Consider the following 22,655-nt stretch of genomic DNA (forward strand, 5'->3'; position numbering starts at 1 on the left):
GGAAATGATGCTGGAAAGAGCGAATAAGCTCCTGCTCATTGCGGCCCTCGGTCCTGTTGTTGAGGAGAAATCTGTCCCAAAAGTGGTGTACTAATTCCCCTCGATGTTGCATGACTTCAAGTGGGGCTGAAGAACCGTACTCCTCCGTGTTATGCTCGAGTTGGGTGGTGGGTGATAAAAGATTTTGAATTCCCATTATTTGTGGGAAAGGGACCTTGGTGGTCGTGTTCCCGGCTGGGTCGCGCACTCAACCTGCCGCTGGCCCCAAAACATTGCTGGGGCGTGGTAGCTTCTCCAGACTATCGGGTAAGTCCGGATGATCACTGATCGGGATGTAAACTGTTCTCGGTTCTGGTGACTGGTGCAAGGGGGCCTCAACCGGGCACTCAAGAATGTTGATCAAGTGTATGATGGGTGGGACGTGAATTTCCCTGACGTCGGGTCTAAGCCCAATGTGAACGTAGACCCTAGCCTCATTGTTTGTCATGCCCATGACTTGTATCTCGTCGAGTAGTTCGTGTAGTACCGGGGTTTCGATGGATCTTGCGTCGCCTATGAGTTCGGGATTAACCCATGTGACTGATGCCCTGGCGGTGCTCAAGGTTGCTTCCACAGTGTTCTCGGCTGAACCGAGCTCGTGTGTTTTTACCACATCGGGCTCTAGGGCCGGGATGGGGACGTAGATCGTCCCAGTGGCGAGATGCACGGTTTCCGATGCCGAAGTATCAGGACCCGCGGGTTCCTCGAGAGGAGCTAAAAGTCTTGTTAATGCAAGATCTCCCCGGAGGTTAGTGGTGAATTCTAGGCTCCCGAACCTGACTTCCAGACCGGGGGTGAAGTTCTCGACAAGGCCGAGGTGGCCGGCCGGATTGGCGTGCAGAACGACGCTTCCAAAAGCGAAGATCTGTATGGGGACGAAGACATCCCTATTGATGATCTCCTTGCTGAAGACTAGGTGTGCCATCAATCCTTCCGACGATCCAATCAGTGTAACTCTCAATGAAAGCACCAATGTCGGTGTCAAAACCGACAGATCTTGGGTAGGTGGTCCCAAATTGTGGACCTTCGATTGATGGGTTATAGGAAAGAGGGGGAGACGGTATTTACCTAGGTTCTGGCACTCTTGAGGAGGTAAAACCCTATGTATTGCTTGATTATATTGATGTGGATGGTGATTACAGAGTCTATCTCGAGATCGTGTATACTAAACCCTAGATGAATGAGTCTGTCTACATGGATGAGGACCCCCGGTTTATATAGTCACTAGGGGATCTAAGGTTACATACAACCGACCTAGTCAATGTTACTTGGATGTCGCGCCGGTCTTCCGTGCTTTCCTCCTTGAGTACGAGATGATCGCACCACCAGTCCTCCAATTAGTACAGCCCATAAGGATGACCTCTTCATAGTAAGCCTACTACCTGAGGACCCCTTAATCCCGCACTCCCTCGGGTAGGGCTATCCCCATTTAAAACACCAGTGCCATCTGTTCTAGAACTTGGGATATCACCATTCCGAGGGGTGAGGTTTTGAACCTCAAAATCTAAATTATCGGGGAGAACAATCTCCGGGTTAAGATGAGCAAAATGAAGGCATCTAAATATTTCAGTATCAATCATGTCATCAAGGATAATTTTTTGTTCATTCTTATCATTACCAATGTAAATATCAGTTTTTTCAGCCTCATCGGCTAGATTATTAGTATCAAGGGAGGAAAAAGAATTACCTTTGAAAGACTTAGGGATTTCCATATTCTTCCTCTTCTGATATGATTTTGCCTTATCCATAATGTTGATGTTGTTATGCCCTCTCCTAGTAGGTCTGTTTGAGAGCACAGGACCCCACTTAGGAGAAGCCTCCTCCTAGAACTTCACTTTCTTATCTGAATCAGTTTTCTCCAAAGTTTCCAACAAGGATCTCTTAGTAGTCCCAATGATTTTCACCAACTCTTCACGCAAACATTGCATTTCAGGCATGTTATTGTTCTCTTCTTCATCATATTCAGCCATGTCAAAAAATTTAAGTTGCTCAGAGAAGTACTCCATGTGAACACAGAAGGGTTCTCCATCCCTAGGAGGTGAGGCTAAAACCATCATAGGGGATTGAACTTTTTCTTCAAACTCTAAAAGGCCACGTGTCATACGGATACCACAGATTCTGGTTTCTTCAATGAAATCATTGTGAACATGGTCCAATAGACATGGGGTGGAATTCAGCTGTAGAGACAACTCCTTTTTGTTTGCTACCAGAAGAGAGGCACGGGTTTTCTTATTTGATAGGTTGGCCTCATCTAGCTCATCTATTGGAGTATCCTCATATTCTTCCATGTTGTCTTTGTTAGTCAGGTCAGGATCTTCCTCAAATTCCTTCTCTTCGTCTTTGTTGTTGCCAGAATCTTCCTCACTTGGGTCATCGTCATTATCGTCTCCCTCTTCTCTAATCTGATCAAAACCTTCCACTCAGAAGAACAAAATATATAATTTCTTCTTCATTTCCACCAATCTCTCAAAAGGAATTTTAGCTCGATCTCTACAAGACATTTTCACACGGATGACCTCGTAAAAGCTTTTGAAAATGCCATTCCAATCCACATCCACAAGGATACCAAAGCATGAGATAATTTGAGCAAAGACCTTCCAAGCACACCATTTTGGTGGAATTCCTTCAATCTGGACCCAACCTTCAGTCAGCTCTCCAAAAGGATCAAGCATACCTTGCCATTTAGCCACCTTCACAGATACTCAATCAATAGGTAAGCCAAACGGAGGGAATTCAATTAGATGTGCCACATTCTTCCACGGTGGAAACCGAAGAAGGAACTTCTTACTTTTTAGTTCTCTGATCTGCTAGGGCCACTCCTTGTTCTTGCCAAAGATACCATTCAGTTGCATCAGTAATTCAGAGGCAAAAACCTCCCCTCTCACCACATGAAGCACATCACAGTTCCTATAATTCATCCAACTTGATTCCGCAGCCACGGGGACGTCAATATGGTAGAATCCCAGACCTGCAGCCGCACTACCAAAGTACGTGGATGTAGGATGTTGACAAGCCCATGACGCACAGTTGTTCATATTGTGTCCCCCGCACAGATGAAACACTTCTTGGGCTCAATGCAGTTACCAATGTAATGTCCAGGCCAACTACAGTTGAAGCAAGTCATGTCTTTGTACCATGGATCCAATGCGTGAATAGCAGGCGCGGGAGGGGCAACATGCACCGGTGGGGTGACGTTGGGAGCCAGCGCTTGATTCGTAGCCACCTCCCACCCTTGGTCGCAGCCTCGATCAGCTTCAAGGCAGCAGGTAAAGGAGGTGGGGGAGGTTGTGTTGGGGAACGTCGCATGGGAAACAAAAAATTTCCTACGCGCACGAAGACCTATCATGGTGATGTCCATCTACGAGAGGGGATGAGTGATCTACGTACCCTTGTAGACCGTACAGCAGAAGCGTTTAGTGAACGCGGTTGATGTAGTGGAACGTCCTCACGTCCCTCGATCCGCCCCGCGAACAATCCCGCGATCAGTCCCACGATCTAGTACCGAACGGACGGCACCTCCGCGTTCAGCACACGTACAGCTCGACGATGATCTCGGCCTTCTTGATCCAGCAAGAGAGACGGAGAGGTAGAAGAGTTCTCCGGCAGCGTGACGGCGCTCCGGAGGTTGGTGATGACCTTGTCTCAGCAGGGCTCCGCCCGAGCTCCGCAGAAACGCGATCTAGAGGAAAAACCGTGGAGGTATGTGGTCGGGCTGCCGTGGAAAAGTCGTCTCAAATCAGCCCTAAAACCTCCGTATATATAGGTGGGAGGGAGGGGGCCTTGCCTTGGGGCTCAAGGAGCCCCAAGGGGGTCGGCCGAGTCCAAGGGGGAGGACTCTCCCCCCCCCCCAAACCGAGTTGGACTAGGTTTGGTGGGAGGGAGTCCCCCTTCCTTCCCACCTCCTCCTTTTTTTTTCTTTCTCTCTTGCTTTTCTTCTCCTTGGCGCATAGGGAACTTGTGGGCTGTCCCACCAGCCCACTAAGGGCTGGTGTGTCTCCCCCAAGGCCTATGGGCTTCCCCGGGGTGGGTTGCCCCCCCCCCCCCCCCCGGTGAACTCCCGGAACCCATTCGTCATTCCCGGTAACTCCGAAAACCTTCCGGTAATCAAATGAGGTCATCCTATATATCAATCTTCGTTTCCGGACCATTCCGGAAACCCTCGTGACGTCCGTGATCTCATCCGGGACTCTGAACAACATTCGGTAACCAACCATATAACTCATATACGCATAAAACAACGTCGAACCTTAAGTGTGCAGACCCTGCGGGTTCGAGAACTATGTAGACATGACCCGAGAGACTCCTCGGTCAATATCCAATAGCGGGACCTGGATGCCCATATTGGATCCTACATATTCTACGAAGATCTTATCGTTTGAACCTCAGTGCCAAGGATCCGTATAATCCCGTATGTCATTCCCTTTGTCCTTCGGTATGTTACTTGCCCGAGATTCGATCGTCAGTATCCGCATACCTATTTCAATCTCGTTTACCGGCAAGTCTCTTTACTCGTTTCGTAATACAAGATCCCGTAACTTACACTAAGTCACATTGCTTGCAAGGCTTCTGTGTGATGTTGTATTACCGAGTGGGCCCCGAGATACCTCTCCGTCACACGGAGTGACAAATCCCAGTCTCGATCCATACTAACTCAACGAACACCTTCGGAGATACCTGTAGAGCATCTTTATAGTCACCCAGTTACGTTGCGACGTTTGATACACACAAAGCATTCCTCCGGTGTCCTTGAGTTATATGATCTCATGGTCATAGGAACAAATACTTGACACGCAGAAAACAGTAGCAACAAAATGACACGATCAACATGCTACGTCTATTAGTTTGGGTCTAGTCCATCACATGATTCTCCTAATGATGTGATCCCATTATCAAGTGAAAACACTTGCCTATGGCCAGGAAACCTTGACCATCTTTGATCAACGAGCTAGTCAACTAGAGGCTTACTAGGGACAGTGTTTTGTCTATGTATCCACACAAGTATTGTGTTTCCAATCAATACAATTATAGCATGGATAATAAATGATTATCATGAACTAAGAAATATAATAATAACTAATTTATTATTGCCTCTAGGGCATATTTCCAACAGTCTCCCACTTGCACTAGAGTCAATAATCTAGTTCACATCACCATGTGATTCCAACGAATCCAACACCCATATAGTTATGGGGTCTGATCACGTCTTGCTCGTGAGAGAGGTTTTAGTCAACGGTTCTAAAACTTTCAGATCCGTGCGTTCTTTACAAATCTTTATGTCATCTTATAGATGCTGCTACTACGTGCTATTCGGAAATGCTCCAAATATCTACTCTACTATACGAATCTGTTTCACTACTCATAGTTATTCGGATTAGTGTCAAAGCTTGCATCGACGTAACCCTTTACGATGAACTCTTTAACCACCTCCATAATCGAGAAAAATTCCTTAGTCCATTAGTTACTAAGGATAAATTTTGACCGCTGCTAGTGATTCAATTATGGATCACTCTCTGTACCTCTCAACATACTTTGAGTCAAGGCACACATCAAGTGCGGTACACAGCATGGCATACTTTAGATTCTACGGCTAAGGCATAGAAGACGACCTTCGTCTATTCTCTTTATTCTGCCGGGGTCGGGTTTTGAGTCTTACTCAAATTCACACCTCACAACGCAACCAAGAACTCCTTCTTTGCTGATCTATTTTGAACTCCTTCAAAAACTTGTCAAGGCATGCATCTTGTTGAAACTTCCATTAAGCGTTTTTGATCTATCTCCATAGATCTTTGATGCTCAACGTTCAAGTAGCTCAATCCAGGTATTCCTTTGAAAAACTCCTTTCAAACAACCTTGTATGCTTTACAGAAATTCTACATTACTTCTGATCCACAATATGTCAACCACATATATTTATCAGAAATTCTATAGTGCTCCCACTCACTTCTTTGGAAATACAAGTTTCTCATAAACCTTGTACAAACCCAAAATCTTTGATCATCTCATCAAAGTGTATATTCCAACTCCGAGATGCTTGCACCAGTCCATAACCTTCTGGTTATATCATATACAATGTTTGCTCAAGGAAACCGTCGAGAAAACAATGTTTTGACATCCTACGTGCAATATTTCATAAATAATGCATCAACAACTAACATAATTCTAACAGACCTTTAGCATCGCTACGAGTGAGAAAGTCTCATCATAGTCAACTGTTTGATCTTGTCGAAAACATCTTTGTGACAAGTCGAGCTTTTCTTAATAGTGATTTATCACCATCATCGTCTGTATTCTTTTAAAGACCATCTTTACTCAATAGTCTTATGACCATCAAGTAGTTCTTTCAAAGTCTACACTTTGTTTTCATACATGGATCCTCTCTCGGATTTCATGGCTTCCAGCCATTTGTCGGAATCTGGGCCCACCATCGCTTTCTCCATAACTCGTAGATTCACTGTTGCTCAACAACATGACCTCCAAGACAGGGTTACCGTACCACTCTGTAGTAGTATGCGACCTTGTCAACCTACGAGGCTTGTAGTAACTTGATCCGATGCTTGATGATCACCATCATCAGCTTCCACTTCAATTGGTGTAGGCGCCACAGGAACAACTTCCTGCGCCCTGCTACACACTGGTTGAAGTGATGGTTCAATAACCTCATCAAGTTCTACTACCCTCCCACTCAATTCTTTCGAGAGAAACCTTTCCTCGAGAAAGGATCCGTTTCTAGAAACAAACACTTTGCTTTCGGATCTGAGATAGGATATGTACCCAATTGTTTTGGATATCCTATGAAGATGCATTTATCCGCTTTGGGTTCGAGCTTATCACACTGAAACTTTTTCACATAAGTGTCGAAGCCCCAAACTTTCAAGAAACGACAGTTTAGATTTCTCTAAACCTCAGTCTATACTGTGTCATCTCAACGGAAATACGTGGTGCCCTATTTAAAGTGAGTGCGGTTGTCTTTAATGCATAACCCATAAACGATAGTGGTAATTCGATAAGAGACATCATAGTATGCACCATACCAAATAGTGCGTGGCTATGACGTTCAGACACATCATCACACTATGATGTTCCAGGTGGCATGAACTGCGAAACAATTTCCACACTGTCTTAACGGCGTACCAAAACTCGTAACTCAGATATTCATTTCCATGATCATATCGAAGACAGTTTATCCTCTTGTTACGACGAACTTCACTCTGAAATGGAATTGAACTTTTCAACATTTCAGACTTGTGATTCATTAAGTAAATACTCCTGTATCTACTCAAATCGTCAGTGAAGTAAGAACATAATGATATCCACTGCGTGCCTCAGTACCCATTGGACTGCATACATCAAAATGTATCACTTCCAACAAGTTACTATCTTATTTCATCTCAATGAAAACAAGGCCTTGCTCATGTGGTATGGTTTGCATGTCACTAGTGATTCGAAATCAGGTGAGTACAAAGATCCATCAGCATGGAGCCTCTTCATGCAATTTATACTAACATGACTCAAGCGGCAGTGCCACAAGTAAGTGGTACTATCATCATTAACTCATATCTTTTTGGGACCAATATTATGAACATGTGTAACACTACGATCGAGATTCAATAAACCATTCAAGGTGATTATTCAAGAAAATAGAGTAACCATTATTCTCTTTAAATGAATAATCGTATTGCAATAAACATGATCCAATCATTATCATGCTTAACGCAAGCACCAAATAACAATTATTTAGGTTTAACACCAATCCCGATGGTAGAGGGAGCGTGCGACGTTTGATCGTATCAACCCTGGAAACACTTCCAACACGTATCGTCACCTCGCCTTTAGCTAGTCTCCGTTTATGTCGTAGCTCTCATTTCGTGTTACTAATCACTCAACAACCGAACCGGTATCCAATACCCTCGTGCTACTAGGAGTACTAGTAAAGTACACATCAACATCATGTATATCTAATATACTTTTCTTGACTTTTGCCAGCCTTCTTATCTACCAAGTATCTAGAGTTGCTCCGCCTCAGTGACTGTTCCCCTCATTACAGAAGCACTTAGTCTCGGGTTTGGGTTTAATCTTGGGTCACTTCATTAGTGCAGCAACTGTTTTGCCGTTTCACGAAGTATCCCTTCTAGCCCTTGCCTTTCTTGAAACTTAGTGGTTTTACAAACCATCAACTATTGATGCTCCTTCTTGATTTCTACTTTCGCAGTGTCAAACATCGCGAATCGCTCAAGGATCATTGTATCTATCCTTGATATGTTATAGTTCATCACGAAGCTCTCACAGCTTGGTGGCAGTGACTTTGGAGAACCATCACTATCTTATCTGGAAGATTAACTCCCACTTGATTCAAGTGATTGTCGTACTCAGACAATCTGAGCACACGCTCAACGATTGAGCTTTTCTCCTTTATTTCGTGGACAAAGAATCTTGTCGGAGGTCTCGTACCTCTTAACAAGGGCACAAGCATGAAATCACAATTTCATCTCTTTAGAACATCACTTATGTTCCGTGACGTTTTACAGTGTTTTCGGCGCCTTGCTTCTAAGCCATTAAGTATTTTGCACTGAACTATCGTGTAGTCATCAGAAACGTGTATGTCGGATGTTCATAGCATCCACAGACGACGCTCGAGGTGCAGCACACCGAGTGGTGCATTAAGGACATAATCCTTCTGCGCAGCAACGAGGACAATCCTCGGTTTTACAGACCCAGTCTGCAAAGTTTTGCTGCTATCAATTTTCAACTAAATTTTCTCTAGGAACATATAAAAACAGTAGAGCTATAGCGCAAGCTACATCGTAATTTGCAAAGACCATTAGACTATGTCCATGACAATTAGTTCAATTAATCATATTACTTAAGAACTCCCACTCAAAAAGTACATCTCTCTAGTCATTTGAGTGGTACATGATCCAAATCCACTATCTCAAGTCCGATCATCACGTGAGTCGAGAATAGTTTCAGTGGTAAGCATCTCTATGCTAATCATATCAACTATACGATTCATGCTCGACCTTTCGGTCTGATGTGTTCCGAGGCCATGTCTGCACATGCTAGGCTCGTCAAGCTTAACCCGAGTGTTCCGCGTGCGCAACTGTTTTGCACCCGTTGTATGTGAACGTTGAGTCTATCACACCCGATCATCACGTGGTGTCTCGAAACGACGAACTGTAGCAACGGTGCACAGTCGGGGAGAACACAATTTCGTCTTGAAATTTTAGTGAGAGATCACCTCATAATGCTACCGTCGTTCTAAGCAAAATAAGGTGCATAAAAGGATTAACATCACATGCAATTCATAAGTGACATGATATGGCCATCATCACGTGCTTCTTGATCTCCATCACCAAAGCACCGGCACGATATTCTTGTCACCGGCGCCACGCCATGATCTCCATCAACGTGTTGCCATCGGGGTTGTCGTGCTACTCATGCTATTACTACTAAAACTACTTCCTAGCAAAATAGTAAACGCATCTGCAAGCACAAACGTTAGTATAAAGACAACCCTATGGCTCCTGCCGGTTGCCGTACCATCGACGTGCAAGTCGATATTTCTATTACAACATGATCATCTCATACATCCAATATATCACATCACATCATTGGCCATATCACATCACAAGCATACCCTGCAAAAACAAGTTAGACGTCCTCTAATTTTGTTGTTGCATGTCTTACGTGGTGACCATGGGTATCTAGTAGGATCGCATCTTACTTACGCAAACACCACAACGGAGATATATGAGTTGCTATTTAACCTCATCCAAGGACCTCCTCGGTCAAATCCGATTCAACTAAAGTTGGAGAAACCGACACTTGCCAGTCATCTTTGAGCAACGGAGTTACTCGTAACGATGAAACCAGTCTCTCGTAAGCGTACGAGTAATGTCGGTCCAAGCCGCTTCAATCCAACAATACCGCGGGATCAAGAAAAGACTAAGGAGGGCAGCAAAACGCACATCACCGCCCACAAAAACTCTTGTGTTCTACTCGAGAAGACATCTACGCATGAACCTAGCTCATGATGCCACTGTTGGGGAACGTCGCATGGGAAACAAAAAATTTCCTACGCGCACGAAGACCTATCATGGTGATGTCCATCTACGAGAGGGGATGAGTGATCTACGTACCCTTGTAGACCGTACAGCAGAAGCGTTTAGTGAACGCGGTTGATGTAGTGGAACGTCCTCACGTCCCTCGATCCGCCCCGCGAACAATCCCGCGATCAGTCCCACGATCTAGTACCGAACGGACGGCACCTCCGCGTTCAGCACACGTACAGCTCGACGATGATCTCGGCCTTCTTGATCCAGCAAGAGAGACGGAGAGGTAGAAGAGTTCTCCGGCAGCGTGACGGCGCTCCGGAGGTTGGTGATGACCTTGTCTCAGCAGGGCTCCGCCCGAGCTCCGCAGAAACGCGATCTAGAGGAAAAACCGTGGAGGTATGTGGTCGGGCTGCCGTGGAAAAGTCGTCTCAAATCAGCCCTAAAACCTCCGTATATATAGGTGGGAGGGAGGGGGCCTTGCCTTGGGGCTCAAGGAGCCCCAAGGGGGTCGGCCGAGTCCAAGGGGGAGGACTCTCCCCCCCCCCAAACCGAGTTGGACTAGGTTTGGTGGGAGGGAGTCCCCCTTCCTTCCCACCTCCTCCTTTTTTTTTCTTTCTCTCTTGATTTTCTTCTCCTTGGCGCATAGGGAACTTGTGGGCTGTCCCACCAGCCCACTAAGGGCTGGTGTGTCTCCCCCAAGGCCTATGGGCTTCCCCGGGGTGGGTTGCCCCCCCCCCCCCCCCCCCGGTGAACTCCCGGAACCCATTCGTCATTCCCGGTAACTCCGAAAACCTTCCGGTAATCAAATGAGGTCATCCTATATATCAATCTTCGTTTCCGGACCATTCCGGAAACCCTCGTGACGTCCGTGATCTCATCCGGGACTCCGAACAACATTCGGTAACCAACCATATAACTCATATACGCATAAAACAACGTCGAACCTTAAGTGTGCAGACCCTGCGAGTTCGAGAACTATGTAGACATGACCCGAGAGACTCCTCGGTCAATATCCAATAGCGGGACCTGGATGCCCATATTGGATCCTACATATTCTACGAAGATCTTATCGTTTGAACCTCAGTGCCAAGGATTCGTATAATCCCGTATGTCATTCCCTTTGTCCTTCGGTATGTTACTTGCCCGAGATTCGATCGTCAGTATCCTCATACCTATTTCAATCTCGTTTACCGGCAAGTCTCTTTACTCGTTCCGTAATACAAGATCCCGTAACTTACACTAAGTCACATTGCTTGCAAGGCTTCTGTGTGATGTTGTATTACCGAGTGGGCCCCGAGATACCTCTCCGTCACACGGAGTGACAAATCCCAGTCTCGATCCATACTAACTCAACGAACACCTTCGGAGATACCTGTAGAGCATCTTTATAGTCACCCAGTTACGTTGCAACGTTTGATACACACAAAGCATTCCTCCGGTGTCCGTGAGTTATATGATCTCATGGTCATAGGAACAAATACTTGGCACGCAGAAAACAGTAGCAACAAAATGACACGATCAACATGCTACGTCTATTAGTTTGGGTCTAGTCCATCACATGATTCTCCTAATGATGTGATCCTATTATCAAGTGACAACACTTGCCTATGGCCAGGAAACCTTGACCATCTTTGATCAACGAGCTAGTCAACTAGAGGCTTACTAGGGACAGTGTTTTGTCTATGTATCCACACAAGTATTGTGTTTCCAATCAATACAATTATAGCATGGATAATAAACGATTATCATGAACTAAGAAATATAATAATAACTAATTTATTATTGCCTCTAGGGCATATTTCCAACAGGTTGGGCCTGCACTCCCTGGGCAGGCGTTGTCTTCCAATTAGCCAAGCGACGTGGTGGTTGATGCTGCTCACGACCTTTGTCCATCTTGGTCTTGACCACCTCAGCAAACAATCGCGAGCCCGGCCCGATCCCCTCCACCGAAGGCTTGAAGATGGTCGGGGTAGGATCATAACGCCCTACGCGCTCAACGGGGAAGCAATCATCTCGCGAGAACTCTCTAGATCGAAAGAGGTCTTTCCTAATCCAAAACAGCTTGGCGATGGAGTAACTAGGGTTTGAAAGGGATGAGTATGTGTGAATATAAGACCGGCGGTGCACCGGGGAGGGGATTTTTTTACCAATTCTCCGCTACGAATACAAGACCAAAGAAGACAAGAACCACAATTAGACATTTTAAAAGACGTCTAACTTCCATAACTGTTTCTACTAGTTGGATTAAGGTCTTCTCTATGTTTTCGTTGTTGATGTGTGAATTTTTGAGTTTACAACGTCTTTCTTCTTCGATGCTAAAGAATTAGATGTTGCTTTTCCTTTGGTCGCTTCTTCAGTCTCATCTATACCTTTAATTCTAGATAGAAGTACACGAACATCTAGTAAATTTTGTGAGATCAATAGATCAATGTATTCTTCTTACCAATATCAAAACTGCATCCATCCTACATGTAATATTAAACAAATAATAAGCTACCGAAATTACATCGAATCATAAAAAGCAAAAGGCCGAACGGAAATCGTACCCATGCACTTCACGAATGCCGAGCTGAAATGTTCCGGCATCAAGAAACATGTCGATCCTTGTCCCATAAAACAGTGACCACACGAGCTCGGTCACGCAAGCTCGTCGTGCACCTATACGTGGGCATTCTTCGGGTTGAGCCGGGTTTCGGGCCAGGCAAAAAAACCCGGTTCTGAAAACCCAGGCTCGAGCCTGGCCCGACCCGACCGTTGGGACTGGATGTTGGGCTTAAGTCTGGCCCGAGACCAAAAAAACCCGACTGGGCCCAATCAGCCTGACCCGACCCCGGTTTAATTTTGTTTTTCTATAGACCCAAGCCCGGTCTGGCCTGACAATCGGACTCAACTTTCCGATCAAGCCGGACCCGATGACACAAATAGGCCCAGCCCGGCCCGGGATTTTTGGGTCAGGTCGGGTCGGGCCGGGTGCCCATGCCCCCACGTATACCCGCAGCCCTTCCGCGCACACCACTGCAGCCTGTCCCACGAGCTCGCCCCACAGCCCGTCCGAGCGCGCCGCGACAGCTCGCCGTCGGAGAGTGCCTCCGACGAGATCCCGCCGCCGAGTGCGCCCTCCGCGCCGGATCTTGCTGCTGGTTCGCCACGTACAGCACATGCAGGTGGAGCGTCTGCGTCGGCCGCGTGCATCTCCATCTTGCACCAGGTCGCGTCGCTGTTCTGTGACGCTGTCGCAGTCGTGCCGTGATTCGGAAGGACGAGGCCGCCTCGTGGTCCTCTCGCAAGCGATTCTAGAGGAGCGAGACGACGGCAGTCGAGGGCGCGGAGGAGCAGGAGAAGACGACGAGCGTGGTGCCAGAGCAGGTGGCGGAGCATCCCCTCCATAGCGTGCCCGTCGAACTTGTCTGCCCCAGCTATGCTTGGTGCGTTGGGTGCATCCGACCAGCTGCATTTGTCCGTCACATGCACATGCTCGATGATCGTGGGAGCGAGAAGGCTCGCTCTCGCAACTTTTTTTTTTCTTTTCCTAAAAATGTTTTCCTTGACCCTTGGGGATGTCCTATATCTGGGTTGGTTTGGGAACCAAAGCAGGTGCTACGCCACCGAACTTTTAGCAGAAATGGAGGGGGAGTTTGTTTTGAGGAGAAATAAGGCAGTTTAAAATTAGAATGCCAGAGCGTCCTCATCCCAGGCAATAATTGAGCAAGCAAAGCCTTTAATCACTGTCTGTCTATCTATCTATATCTATATATTAGGAGCCCACAGCAATTAACCCAAGGAAAGGGTACTGCTAATATAGAGGAGGTGGACAGGCCAGCCCCCCTCTGGCCTTGTTCTCTCCCCCACCCCCCACATGCCCTGCCCAAGGTGATTATTCTTCAACCATCCATCAATCCATGGATGCCTTAAGATTTTCATCATTTTCCTCGGATTTGGTTGGTCTTGTGCTTGTTGATTGTCTATCCCGGTCATTTTGCCGCCTCTGTTCATCATGCAGTTTCTTCTTTCCCTGATAGCTAGTAATTGGAATTTGTTTTAGCATTTGGTTCTTTATGAGATTGGACTTATTGTTGGGTACATGTTGTTTTTGGAGCCTGGAAAGATATGCATCCCATCATTCGATTCCATGTCAAAAAGCAAAAAAGGCCCATGTTCTTCATGCGCTTAGCTAGCTTGCATTCTACTTCTACGGGTGGAGAACATGAATCCATCAAAAAGTTGGTGCTGCACCTGCATTGGCTTCCGATTCTTCAGGTTCCTTGGCCATTGCTGGTGTCGAGCTCTAATCTTCCCCTTCTTGATTGATTTATCAGTGCCTAATCCAAGAATTAGAGCTGCTCCAGTCCATTGACGGGGGAGAGATCGACAGCAATGGGGGAGCTGGTGGTCGCCCGGAGGTACTGGTGCCATATGTGCGCCACGGCTGTCAGCCCCGTGGTGGCGGAGGCCGGGGTGGAGATCAAGTGCCCGTATTGCGGCAGCGGCTTCCTCGAGGAGATGGAGACCGCCCGCAGCAGCGTCGCCGCCGGCACCGGCCACGCCAGCGGCACCTACCCTAGCGCCGACAACGCCATCTCCATCTGGGCCCCCATCATCGACAGCATGGTCGGCGACCCCGTCCGGCGCCGCCGCAGCAACCGCCGTACTGTGGACGCCGTGGCCGCCGCAGAGGACGAGCTGGACAACGTCGACTTCTCGCGACGCCGGCGGCGCGCCACCGCGTTCCTGCGGCTCCTGCAGGCGATCCGGGAGCGCCAGCTGCAGCGCCTCGAGTCCGCGGCCGCCCTCGGCGCCGGTGGCGGCCTCGAGGCAGAGCACTACAGCCCGTTCGGCCGGAGCATCTTCGCCGCCGCCCCACTCGGGGAGCACGGCATGGCGCTGGGGGACTACTTTCTTGGGCCCGGGCTGGACGCCCTGATGCAGCAGCTGGCCGACAGCGACGCGGGCCGGCAGGGCACGCCGCCGGCAAAGAAGGACGCCGTGGAGGCGCTGCCGACCGTAGAGGTGGTGGGCTGCGGCAACGAGGAGGACGCGGCCAGCTGCGCGGTGTGCCTGGAGGACTACGCGTCCGGCGAGCGCGCCCGGGAGCTGCCCTGCAGGCACAGGTTCCACTCCCAGTGCATCGTGCCGTGGCTGGAGATGCACAGCTCCTGCCCGGTCTGTCGGTTCCAGCTGCCGGCCGACGACGACCCAAAGAGCTCATGCGGCAGCGGCAGCGGCAGCGGCAGCGTGAGCACCACTACCACCACCTACGTCACCTATGTCAGTGGTGAGGTGAACGACAATGTCGATGATCATGGCAATGAGAGTGGCGATGGTAGAGATGAGGCAGAGGGCAATGCCGCCGTAGAGCGCCAAGACGGCGATGTGGGGGCTGAAGGAAACGTGAGCCGGCTGCCGGCGTCGATACAGTGGCTCAACAGCCTCTTCTCCCCGCAGGGGACATCACCGTCGTCCACTTCCACTTCGACTTCCGGCGGCAGCTCGCGGCACTTTGAGGACTAAAACTCTGCTCCGTTTGGGTGCATTGACATACCACTCACGCAAGGGTCTGCTGCTGCGCCAAAATTTGGAGCTTTTCTCGTGTCTCTTCTTCGCGTGAATCAGTCATTTGGGTGTAATTCAAACAAAAACAAAAACAAAGGTTGTACAGTTTAAATTCGATACATTTTGTCAAATATACGACTGATGTTCATCAGTTTTCAGACTCTACACGGCGGTGATCAACCACAAGCTTGAGCATAATTGACCAAACGCATATACTGTGTCATCCTCCTTCACCTCCATAAACTAGCAAGTAGCAAACGTTGGAAATATAGCGCAAACAAATTAAATAACTGGCAAACAGATGGAGTAAAAGTGAAGCAACCATCAGGTAGTTCAATCGTTACACAAGTTATAGCAGTAGCAAAACAAGCTGCTAGGATAATAGTTTTGGTGTTTCCATACCCTCTCATAAAGAGTAAACAGCCACAACTTGATAACACAAAGTTTTAACCAGGTTGCACTGCCGCAATCTTGGCAGCAAATTACTGTGGGTATGCGTAGCCTCACAAAAATGGAAAATCCCCAGGCAAAATGGTGTTGCGTTGCCGCTGCCACTAAGCTTACACGGTCAAGAGCTTGATGACAGATGCATTCCCGATGCGGTGAAGGGCCACAATGGACTCACCAGCGTTGCAAAGCCCCGTCTCCTTGGCGCTCTTCACGGCAAACCTCAGTGCCTCTTCCGTGGCTTCACTGTCAAACGCCTTCGCAGTGCCAGCACTCAGCATTGGGATCACGCCCCTCACGATAAGGCTTTGCCTGGCAGGCCCCTCGTCGCTGCAGATCCAATCAAACTCGACTGTCTTGAGCTCAGGAACCACGACAGACAGTATCGGCATGGATGGCCTATACTTGGCTACAAGCCTTGCAGTTGTTCCTCCCCTGGTCAGTACCAAGATAAGCGTCGCCTTAGCTGAGTTCGCTGTGCGGACAGCTGATGAGGCAAGGCTCTCCAATGGGCTCATGGGAATCGGGGCTGATGACATGATTGATTTAAAAACAGCAGAATAGTCCACGCATGACTCAGCCTGCAAGCAGATCTTGGCCATAGTTTGCACTGCCAGTTCTGGATAAGCACCGGCAGCTGTCTCGCCACTGAGCATGACACAGTCAGTGCCATCAAGAACTGCGTTGGCCACGTCGGTTGCTTCCGCTCGGGTAGGGCGAGGAGACTTGATCATAGACTCCAACATCTGGGTTGCAGTCACAACTGGCTTGCCCTGAATGTTGCACTTGAAAATCATCACCTTCTGTGCATAAAAGATCTTCTCTACAGGGATTTCCATTCCCAAATCACCTCTTGCCACCATAAAAGCATCAGACTGTGCCAGGATATCGTCAAAGTTAGCTACTCCTTCTTGGTTCTCAACCTGCACATTCAAGTGAACTTGTAATGATCTGCTAGGTGGAAGTGCACAAGTGTAATACCAAAAAAAGAGAATTGCGTACCTTTGACATCAGCATTATTGACTTGGCATGCTCCCCAAGTACCTTCCGGACCTCCACAAGATCTGAACCCTTGCGAACAAACGACAAAGCAATCATGTCAATCTTGTTCGGGACACCCCATTGAAGGATATCCTCCCTGTCCTTTTCAGTGAGTGTTGGGAGATCAACAACGACCCCTGGAAGATTGACATTCTTCCTCTCACCAAGCATAGCAGTGTTCTCACAACAGCAACGAACGAGACCTTGCTCTTTGTCACAGTGAAGCACAGTAAGAGTGATAGTACCATCAGCGCATAATATAACACTGCCTGGCTTCAGATCAACTGCTAGCTTCTTATAGCTCATCGATATCATCTTGTCGTCCCCCTTTATGGTATAATCTGTGGAGATTACAATTTCTTGGCCCTTTTTCAACTGGATAGGCTTCCCATCTTTCAAAAATCCAGTACGGATCTCTGGACCCTGCAATGTAGAAAACCAATGAATATCTGATCAATAAGCTTCCATCAAGCAAGCAAGTGTACCCAAAATGAGGTAAATGGTTCTCCATATGACACGTGAGAGACAAATAATCATTTCATCACTGACACACACCCAGACACAAACACCACAAACAAGATCACTTGTATTTAATTTCTGTGACTATCAAGCTGATCATGGAGACAGAAATTTGACATCCAATGTTTGGTCTGTCATAGTTTGCTCTCAACACATGTAGAGAAAATTTTAAACATATTACAACTCTCTTCATCCAAACAAGGATTCCAGATTTGCAATTATGATGATAACATTTTTTCCCAAATACATTACACACCTTGATCAAAAGCAGTAATGTAAACCAAGTGTGTGCCACGACAAACGCTCGAGCCTCATGTTATGTTGCTGGAATTCCATACAATATGCTTTTCTTAGACAAGGAAACATACATACCAGAAAGCCGTTAGAAATGTGAATGCATTATGATATTGTCGAGAATATGGTCAACTAATCCCAGGTAAGGTTTGTTTCAGATTACGCGTATGCCAGTTAAGTTTAATCATTTGTGATCCAAATATGCATTCACATTTCTCTGCAGACAACTTCTCCAACTGAGTATTCAAAATAAATTTCATAATACATTGCTAGCTGATCATACAAAATTACTTACTCCTTGGATGTGGCAGTTACATAGATACTATTTGTACATCTTTGTGTGGGTGATACGCAAGAGAAGAAAATGTAGACTGTAATGAGGCAAGTCATAAACTTTGTTGTAGCAGCAGCAGCATAATAATTGTTGGTAGATCCGAAACTTGGTCACGATAACCAAAAAAATACTGCTCTAAAAGTGTGGGCCACTAGCCCACTACTAAAACATTACCAGGTCAAAACAAACAAGAGGATTAAAAGGAACTACATATTACACTTTGGCTTCTTTCAACTGAGCTATAGGTTAAAGTTCACAAAATGATACTATTAACATGTTTGGCAATTCAAACATATTATGTTGGTAGCACAATGTGAGAAGCATACAATTATCCATTGGCACTGTGACAAAACAGAACAGAACAAAACATAACACATTAATATAGGCAGAATCTCTCGCTGTGGCACAAGGACCACAAGCCGACAAACTCAAGACCAGCAAGCTAGCCAATCAAAGTCCAGCTAAGCTGGTATTGCTCCATTGATCAAGTCAGTTGCAAAATCCACGTGCAAATCAAGCTATATGTCAATGCAGACATTTAATGGCTAGATCTTCAGATACCAGAAATATCTTCTGCCATCTATTGCTTTAATTGCTGGAAAATTTACCATACTACTAAAACAGTACTAAAATACACAAGCAGCGAAAAAGAAAGAAGATCACAAAAAATGTTCAAGGGAGCAAAGGAATATCAGAGATCACATCCAGTAATAACAACATAAAAAAAAGTAATAACCACTGAAAGTTGCTAAGGACCTGAAGTTAACTCTGTGATGTCTTAAGATTTGTTTCAGATCATAGGTTCTGTCAGTATGGTTTAATCATTTCATCATCCAAATGTGCTCATATTTGCTCCTAAAAAGTACTCCCTCCGTCCCAAAATAAGTGTCTGAAGCTTAATACAACTTTGTACTAGCTCTAGTACAAAGTTGAGACAGTTATTTTGGGACGGAGGGAGTAGTTTACTGTACTATTTCTGCAGACAACTCCTGCAACAGGGCATTCTATAAAATAAAATGCAGATCATATGTTAAGTGATCATGCAAAGTTACTTACCCCTCGGATGTGATAGTGAGATACTGTTTGGACATCTTTGTGTGGGTAACAAGAAGAGAAAATAAATCTAAGGATTCTAAACACGTAATTCATAAAATTTGTTGCAGCAGCAACATAATAGTTGGTAGTAGATTCACAAGAGCTGTAACTTGAAAAAAAAATACTGTTTTCAGAAGTGTGAGCCGTCACTAAACCATTTCAAGGTCAAAACAAAAACGTGAGGAGAAAAAAGGAGCTATGTATATTACACTTTGGCTTATATATATTACACTTTGGCTTCTTGTGTTAACTGAGCTAAAGGTTAAAGTACTCGAAATTATGCTGAGTTCTTTAATTTTGCTACTCCCTCCGTCCCATAATATAAGAATGTTTGGCAAGCTAAAAACAGCTTGTAAAACGTTCTTATATTATGGCACGGAGGGAGTAGCATTTAGGCAGTTGATCCATATTTCAGTTAGGTTGCCCGAGGTGAGAATAATACACATTCTCCATTGGCAGGGTAGTCACAAACACACCAGAACAAACAAAACACATTGACATACCAGGAACTTTGGTTGGAGCATGAGGACCACACCCGACAGAGAAATGAAATCGACAACTGCAATCTAGCGAATCGAAATTGAGGGATACTGGTACAGGGTATTACTACATTGGCCCATTCGGTAGCAAAGTTGGCATGCAAATCAAGCTAGATGACCAATGAAGGCAATTGATTGGTAGATCTTGGGATATCAAAAATATCGTGTACTACAATATGTCGCTTTAATTGCCTGCAAATCTACAATAGTCGTAACATGCGCAAGGTACTAACATGCAGAAGCAGCAGTCGGGAAAAAAATCAAGGGAGCAAAGAAATCAGAGATCGCATCCACAAAGAAGATGAAGAAACACGGACGAGTAATGACCCCTGAAAATGAAATGGCTAAAAATAGCCAAATCGCTGGCATAAAAAGTACTAGTACTAGTACACAAAACACTCGACGGAACCCCAAACAAGACCACCCAGAGAAGACCAGCAGCCTGGCTATTACAAATCCATGTAGATATTTTAATCGGAAAAATGTACAAATTAACGGTGAAAAGATGCCAGCCTTAAACCTAGACCAAGCATGAGCAGGCAACGAAATTAAAGAAGCAAACAGGCGGTCACAGATCCGATCGGCGAGGCGCGGAGGAAAAGAAGAAGAGCAAGGTAGGGGGACCTTGGTGTCGAGCATGACGGCGCAGAGGATCCCGGTGCGCTCCATGGCGGCGTGCAGGTTGTCGAGCGTCTCCTGGTGGTATTCGTGGGAGCCGTGGGAGAAGTTGAAGCGGGCGACGCACATCCCGGCGCGCAGCAGCTTCTCGATCATATCGACGGAGCGCGAGGCCGGGCCGAGCGTGCAAACGATCTTGGTCTTGGGCCGGCGCCGCATCACGGCGGTGCCGTACTCCCCCGCCTGCGGCTGCGACAGCTCTCCGTTGGACACCATGCCTTGTCGGTCGCCGGATCTGTGAAGGACGGGAAGGGGTCGGCGGGGGACGGGGATTCCTTCTAGGGCTGTGTGTGTGTGTCTTTGGGCGAGGTGGTGGCGTGCTGTTCTTCTTGCTCTCCAAGAATGGGACGGGCGAGGTTAAATAAACAAACGGCGGATTGATTGAGGGGAGGGGAATGGAAAGTGTTTGCTTTCCTGTGCTGTTCTTCTTGCTCTCCAAGACCAAGGACGGGTGCAGGCGGGGTGAGTAATAATGCGGCGGTGGTCTCGTTCGAGATAAAAATGCATGGGCGGTCCTTAAAGTTAAAGTTTAGGAGGAGTGTTAAGTTGGTCCCTATTCTATGAAAATGCACGTCTGGGTCCTATACGTTTGTTAAGTGATTCATGCGAGGTCATTTTCTCGTCTGACCAGCTTTGACCCACGCCACGTCACCGCATATTTGCATGAAGCCCCCCAAATCTGATTCAATAGCGACCGCGGTCCCGCTCCTCTCGAACCCCTGTCTCTGTCTGTGGCGATTTGCGAGGCGACCGGCGGCGGTGGAGTTGCATCTCCGGCAGGCAGACAGCTGAGGCGGTCCCGCCGACGCGGCGGCCGCGTGAATGGCGCCCGCAAGCAAGGGGCCCCTGCTACGGCGACCCGGCGATCCGCCGCCGCGCTACGGTAAGAAACCTAACCCTATCTCAACCCCATGCCAGATCGAATTAGATGTAGATTTTGACTAGATTCATGATACTTAGGCCCACTTGAGGAGTTGTTCACAGTAGAAATCAACTATGGTGGATTCTTTTGCGGATTAGGCTCGTCCAAATCTTATGTGGATGGCAAAGTTGCTCGTTTTGATGGATGTGAAGCAGACACTTGGTCGCCTTTGTGGCTTAGGGATTTTATGCAGCAGCTAGGGTATTCTGAGTCAGCAAATTATAGTTTGTACTGGTTGCTGCCTGGAAAGAACCTAGGTACAGGCCTTCGTATTGTCGACAGTGACACTGACACTCTAAGCATGATCGTTGTGGTTCCCAAGTTTCAGTTTTTCCAGTTGTTTGTCGACCACAAAGATATGGCATATCACAATGTACTGGATGGAATTCAACTTACTGGCACACCAAATCTTTCTTCAATGATGACCCCCAATTCTGCTACATGTAATGTAGAAAGTAGCAGTAGCAGGGTTCCACCAATGCAGCAGGAGCAGCAGCAACAAAATGTTGGGCATGAGCTTAGAAGAAGCCAGAGGAGACAAGCAGCAGAAGGAGAAGGTCACATTGGCTTAGATAGTGGCAGTGAAGACAGTGATTGTGACTCGGACTGGGTTGACTCTGACAATGAGATTGGAGCAGATGATGATGATCTATTCAATGAGTGGGTGGATGAAACATTTGATGACATGAAAAAGAAAAAATCCAAACTGGAGCAGGACAGTGACTATGATACAGATTTGGAGGAGCTTGAAGATTCTGACCTGGAACCTGCAGATTCAGGTGATGATGTTGTAGTAGTTGACAAGAAAGGAAAGAAGAAAGTAATGAAGAAAGTGAAGCTCAAAAGGTGGAGGCCAGAGAACAGCAAACAAGTGGAATTCCACATTGGCATGGTGTTTCTGTCTGTTGTTGAGCTCATAACTGCAATTCAAGAGTATATTGTCAAGCAAAGGGTGCAGGTACACTACAAGAAGAATGATTTGCAGAGGGTCAGGGCCTGCTGTATGGGAGAGGGAAATTGTCCTTGGTATTTGTATGTTGCACCTGACAGCAGGACTAAGTCATGGATAGTGAAGAAATATGTGGGACAACACTAGTGTGTAAGGGAATGGCAGCTGAAGCAGTTCACAGCCAAGTATTTAGCTG

The 22,655-nt window shown here is 46.8% G+C and overlaps 2 protein-coding genes across 3 annotated transcripts; one reads left to right on the forward strand and one right to left on the reverse strand.

Moving 5' to 3' along the window:
• The first annotated feature begins 13,856 nt into the window (after positions 1–13,856).
• Positions 13,857–15,806, forward strand: LOC123443522 (E3 ubiquitin-protein ligase SIRP1-like). 2 transcript variants are annotated; one of them, XM_045119914.1, is made up of 2 exons: positions 13,857–13,961; positions 14,408–15,806. In XM_045119914.1, the coding sequence occupies exon 2, from the start codon at positions 14,466–14,468 to the stop codon at positions 15,597–15,599; it is 1,134 nt and encodes a 377-aa protein (XP_044975849.1). In that variant the 5' UTR covers positions 13,857–13,961; positions 14,408–14,465; the 3' UTR covers positions 15,600–15,806. The 2 variants fall into 2 exon arrangements, with proteins under 2 accessions (XP_044975849.1, XP_044975850.1); XM_045119915.1 differs by having other exon boundaries at positions 13,955–14,311.
• Positions 15,807–15,948: 142 nt separating this feature from the next.
• Positions 15,949–21,038, reverse strand: LOC123443521 (pyruvate kinase, cytosolic isozyme). The gene is made up of 3 exons (XM_045119913.1): positions 20,535–21,038; positions 17,091–17,552; positions 15,949–17,011 (listed from the first exon to the last, which is right to left on the reverse strand). The coding sequence occupies exons 1-3, from the start codon at positions 20,802–20,804 to the stop codon at positions 16,202–16,204; spliced, it is 1,542 nt and encodes a 513-aa protein (XP_044975848.1). The 5' UTR covers positions 20,805–21,038; the 3' UTR covers positions 15,949–16,201.
• Positions 21,039–22,655: the final 1,617 nt, after the last annotated feature.

Source organism: Hordeum vulgare, chromosome 3H (genome assembly GCF_904849725.1).
Source record: "Hordeum vulgare subsp. vulgare chromosome 3H, MorexV3_pseudomolecules_assembly, whole genome shotgun sequence".
NCBI lineage: Eukaryota > Viridiplantae > Streptophyta > Magnoliopsida > Poales > Poaceae > Hordeum > Hordeum vulgare.

What these genes read in the sequence shown, in the direction of transcription:
- LOC123443522 (XM_045119914.1), top strand. Translation starts at nt 14,466, where the DNA reads ATGGGGGAGCTGGTGGTCGCCCGGAGGTACTGGTGCCATATGTGCGCC.
- LOC123443521 (XM_045119913.1), bottom strand. Translation starts at nt 20,804, where the DNA reads ATGGTGTCCAACGGAGAGCTGTCGCAGCCGCAGGCGGGGGAGTACGGC. An exon ending in CCGTCATGCTCGACACCAAG is followed by an intron (nt 17,553 to 20,534) that starts GTCCCCCTACCT and finishes TCTACATTGCAG; the next exon opens with GGTCCAGAGATCCGTACTGG. An exon ending in CAATAATGCTGATGTCAAAG is followed by an intron (nt 17,012 to 17,090) that starts GTACGCAATTCT and finishes TTGAATGTGCAG; the next exon opens with GTTGAGAACCAAGAAGGAGT.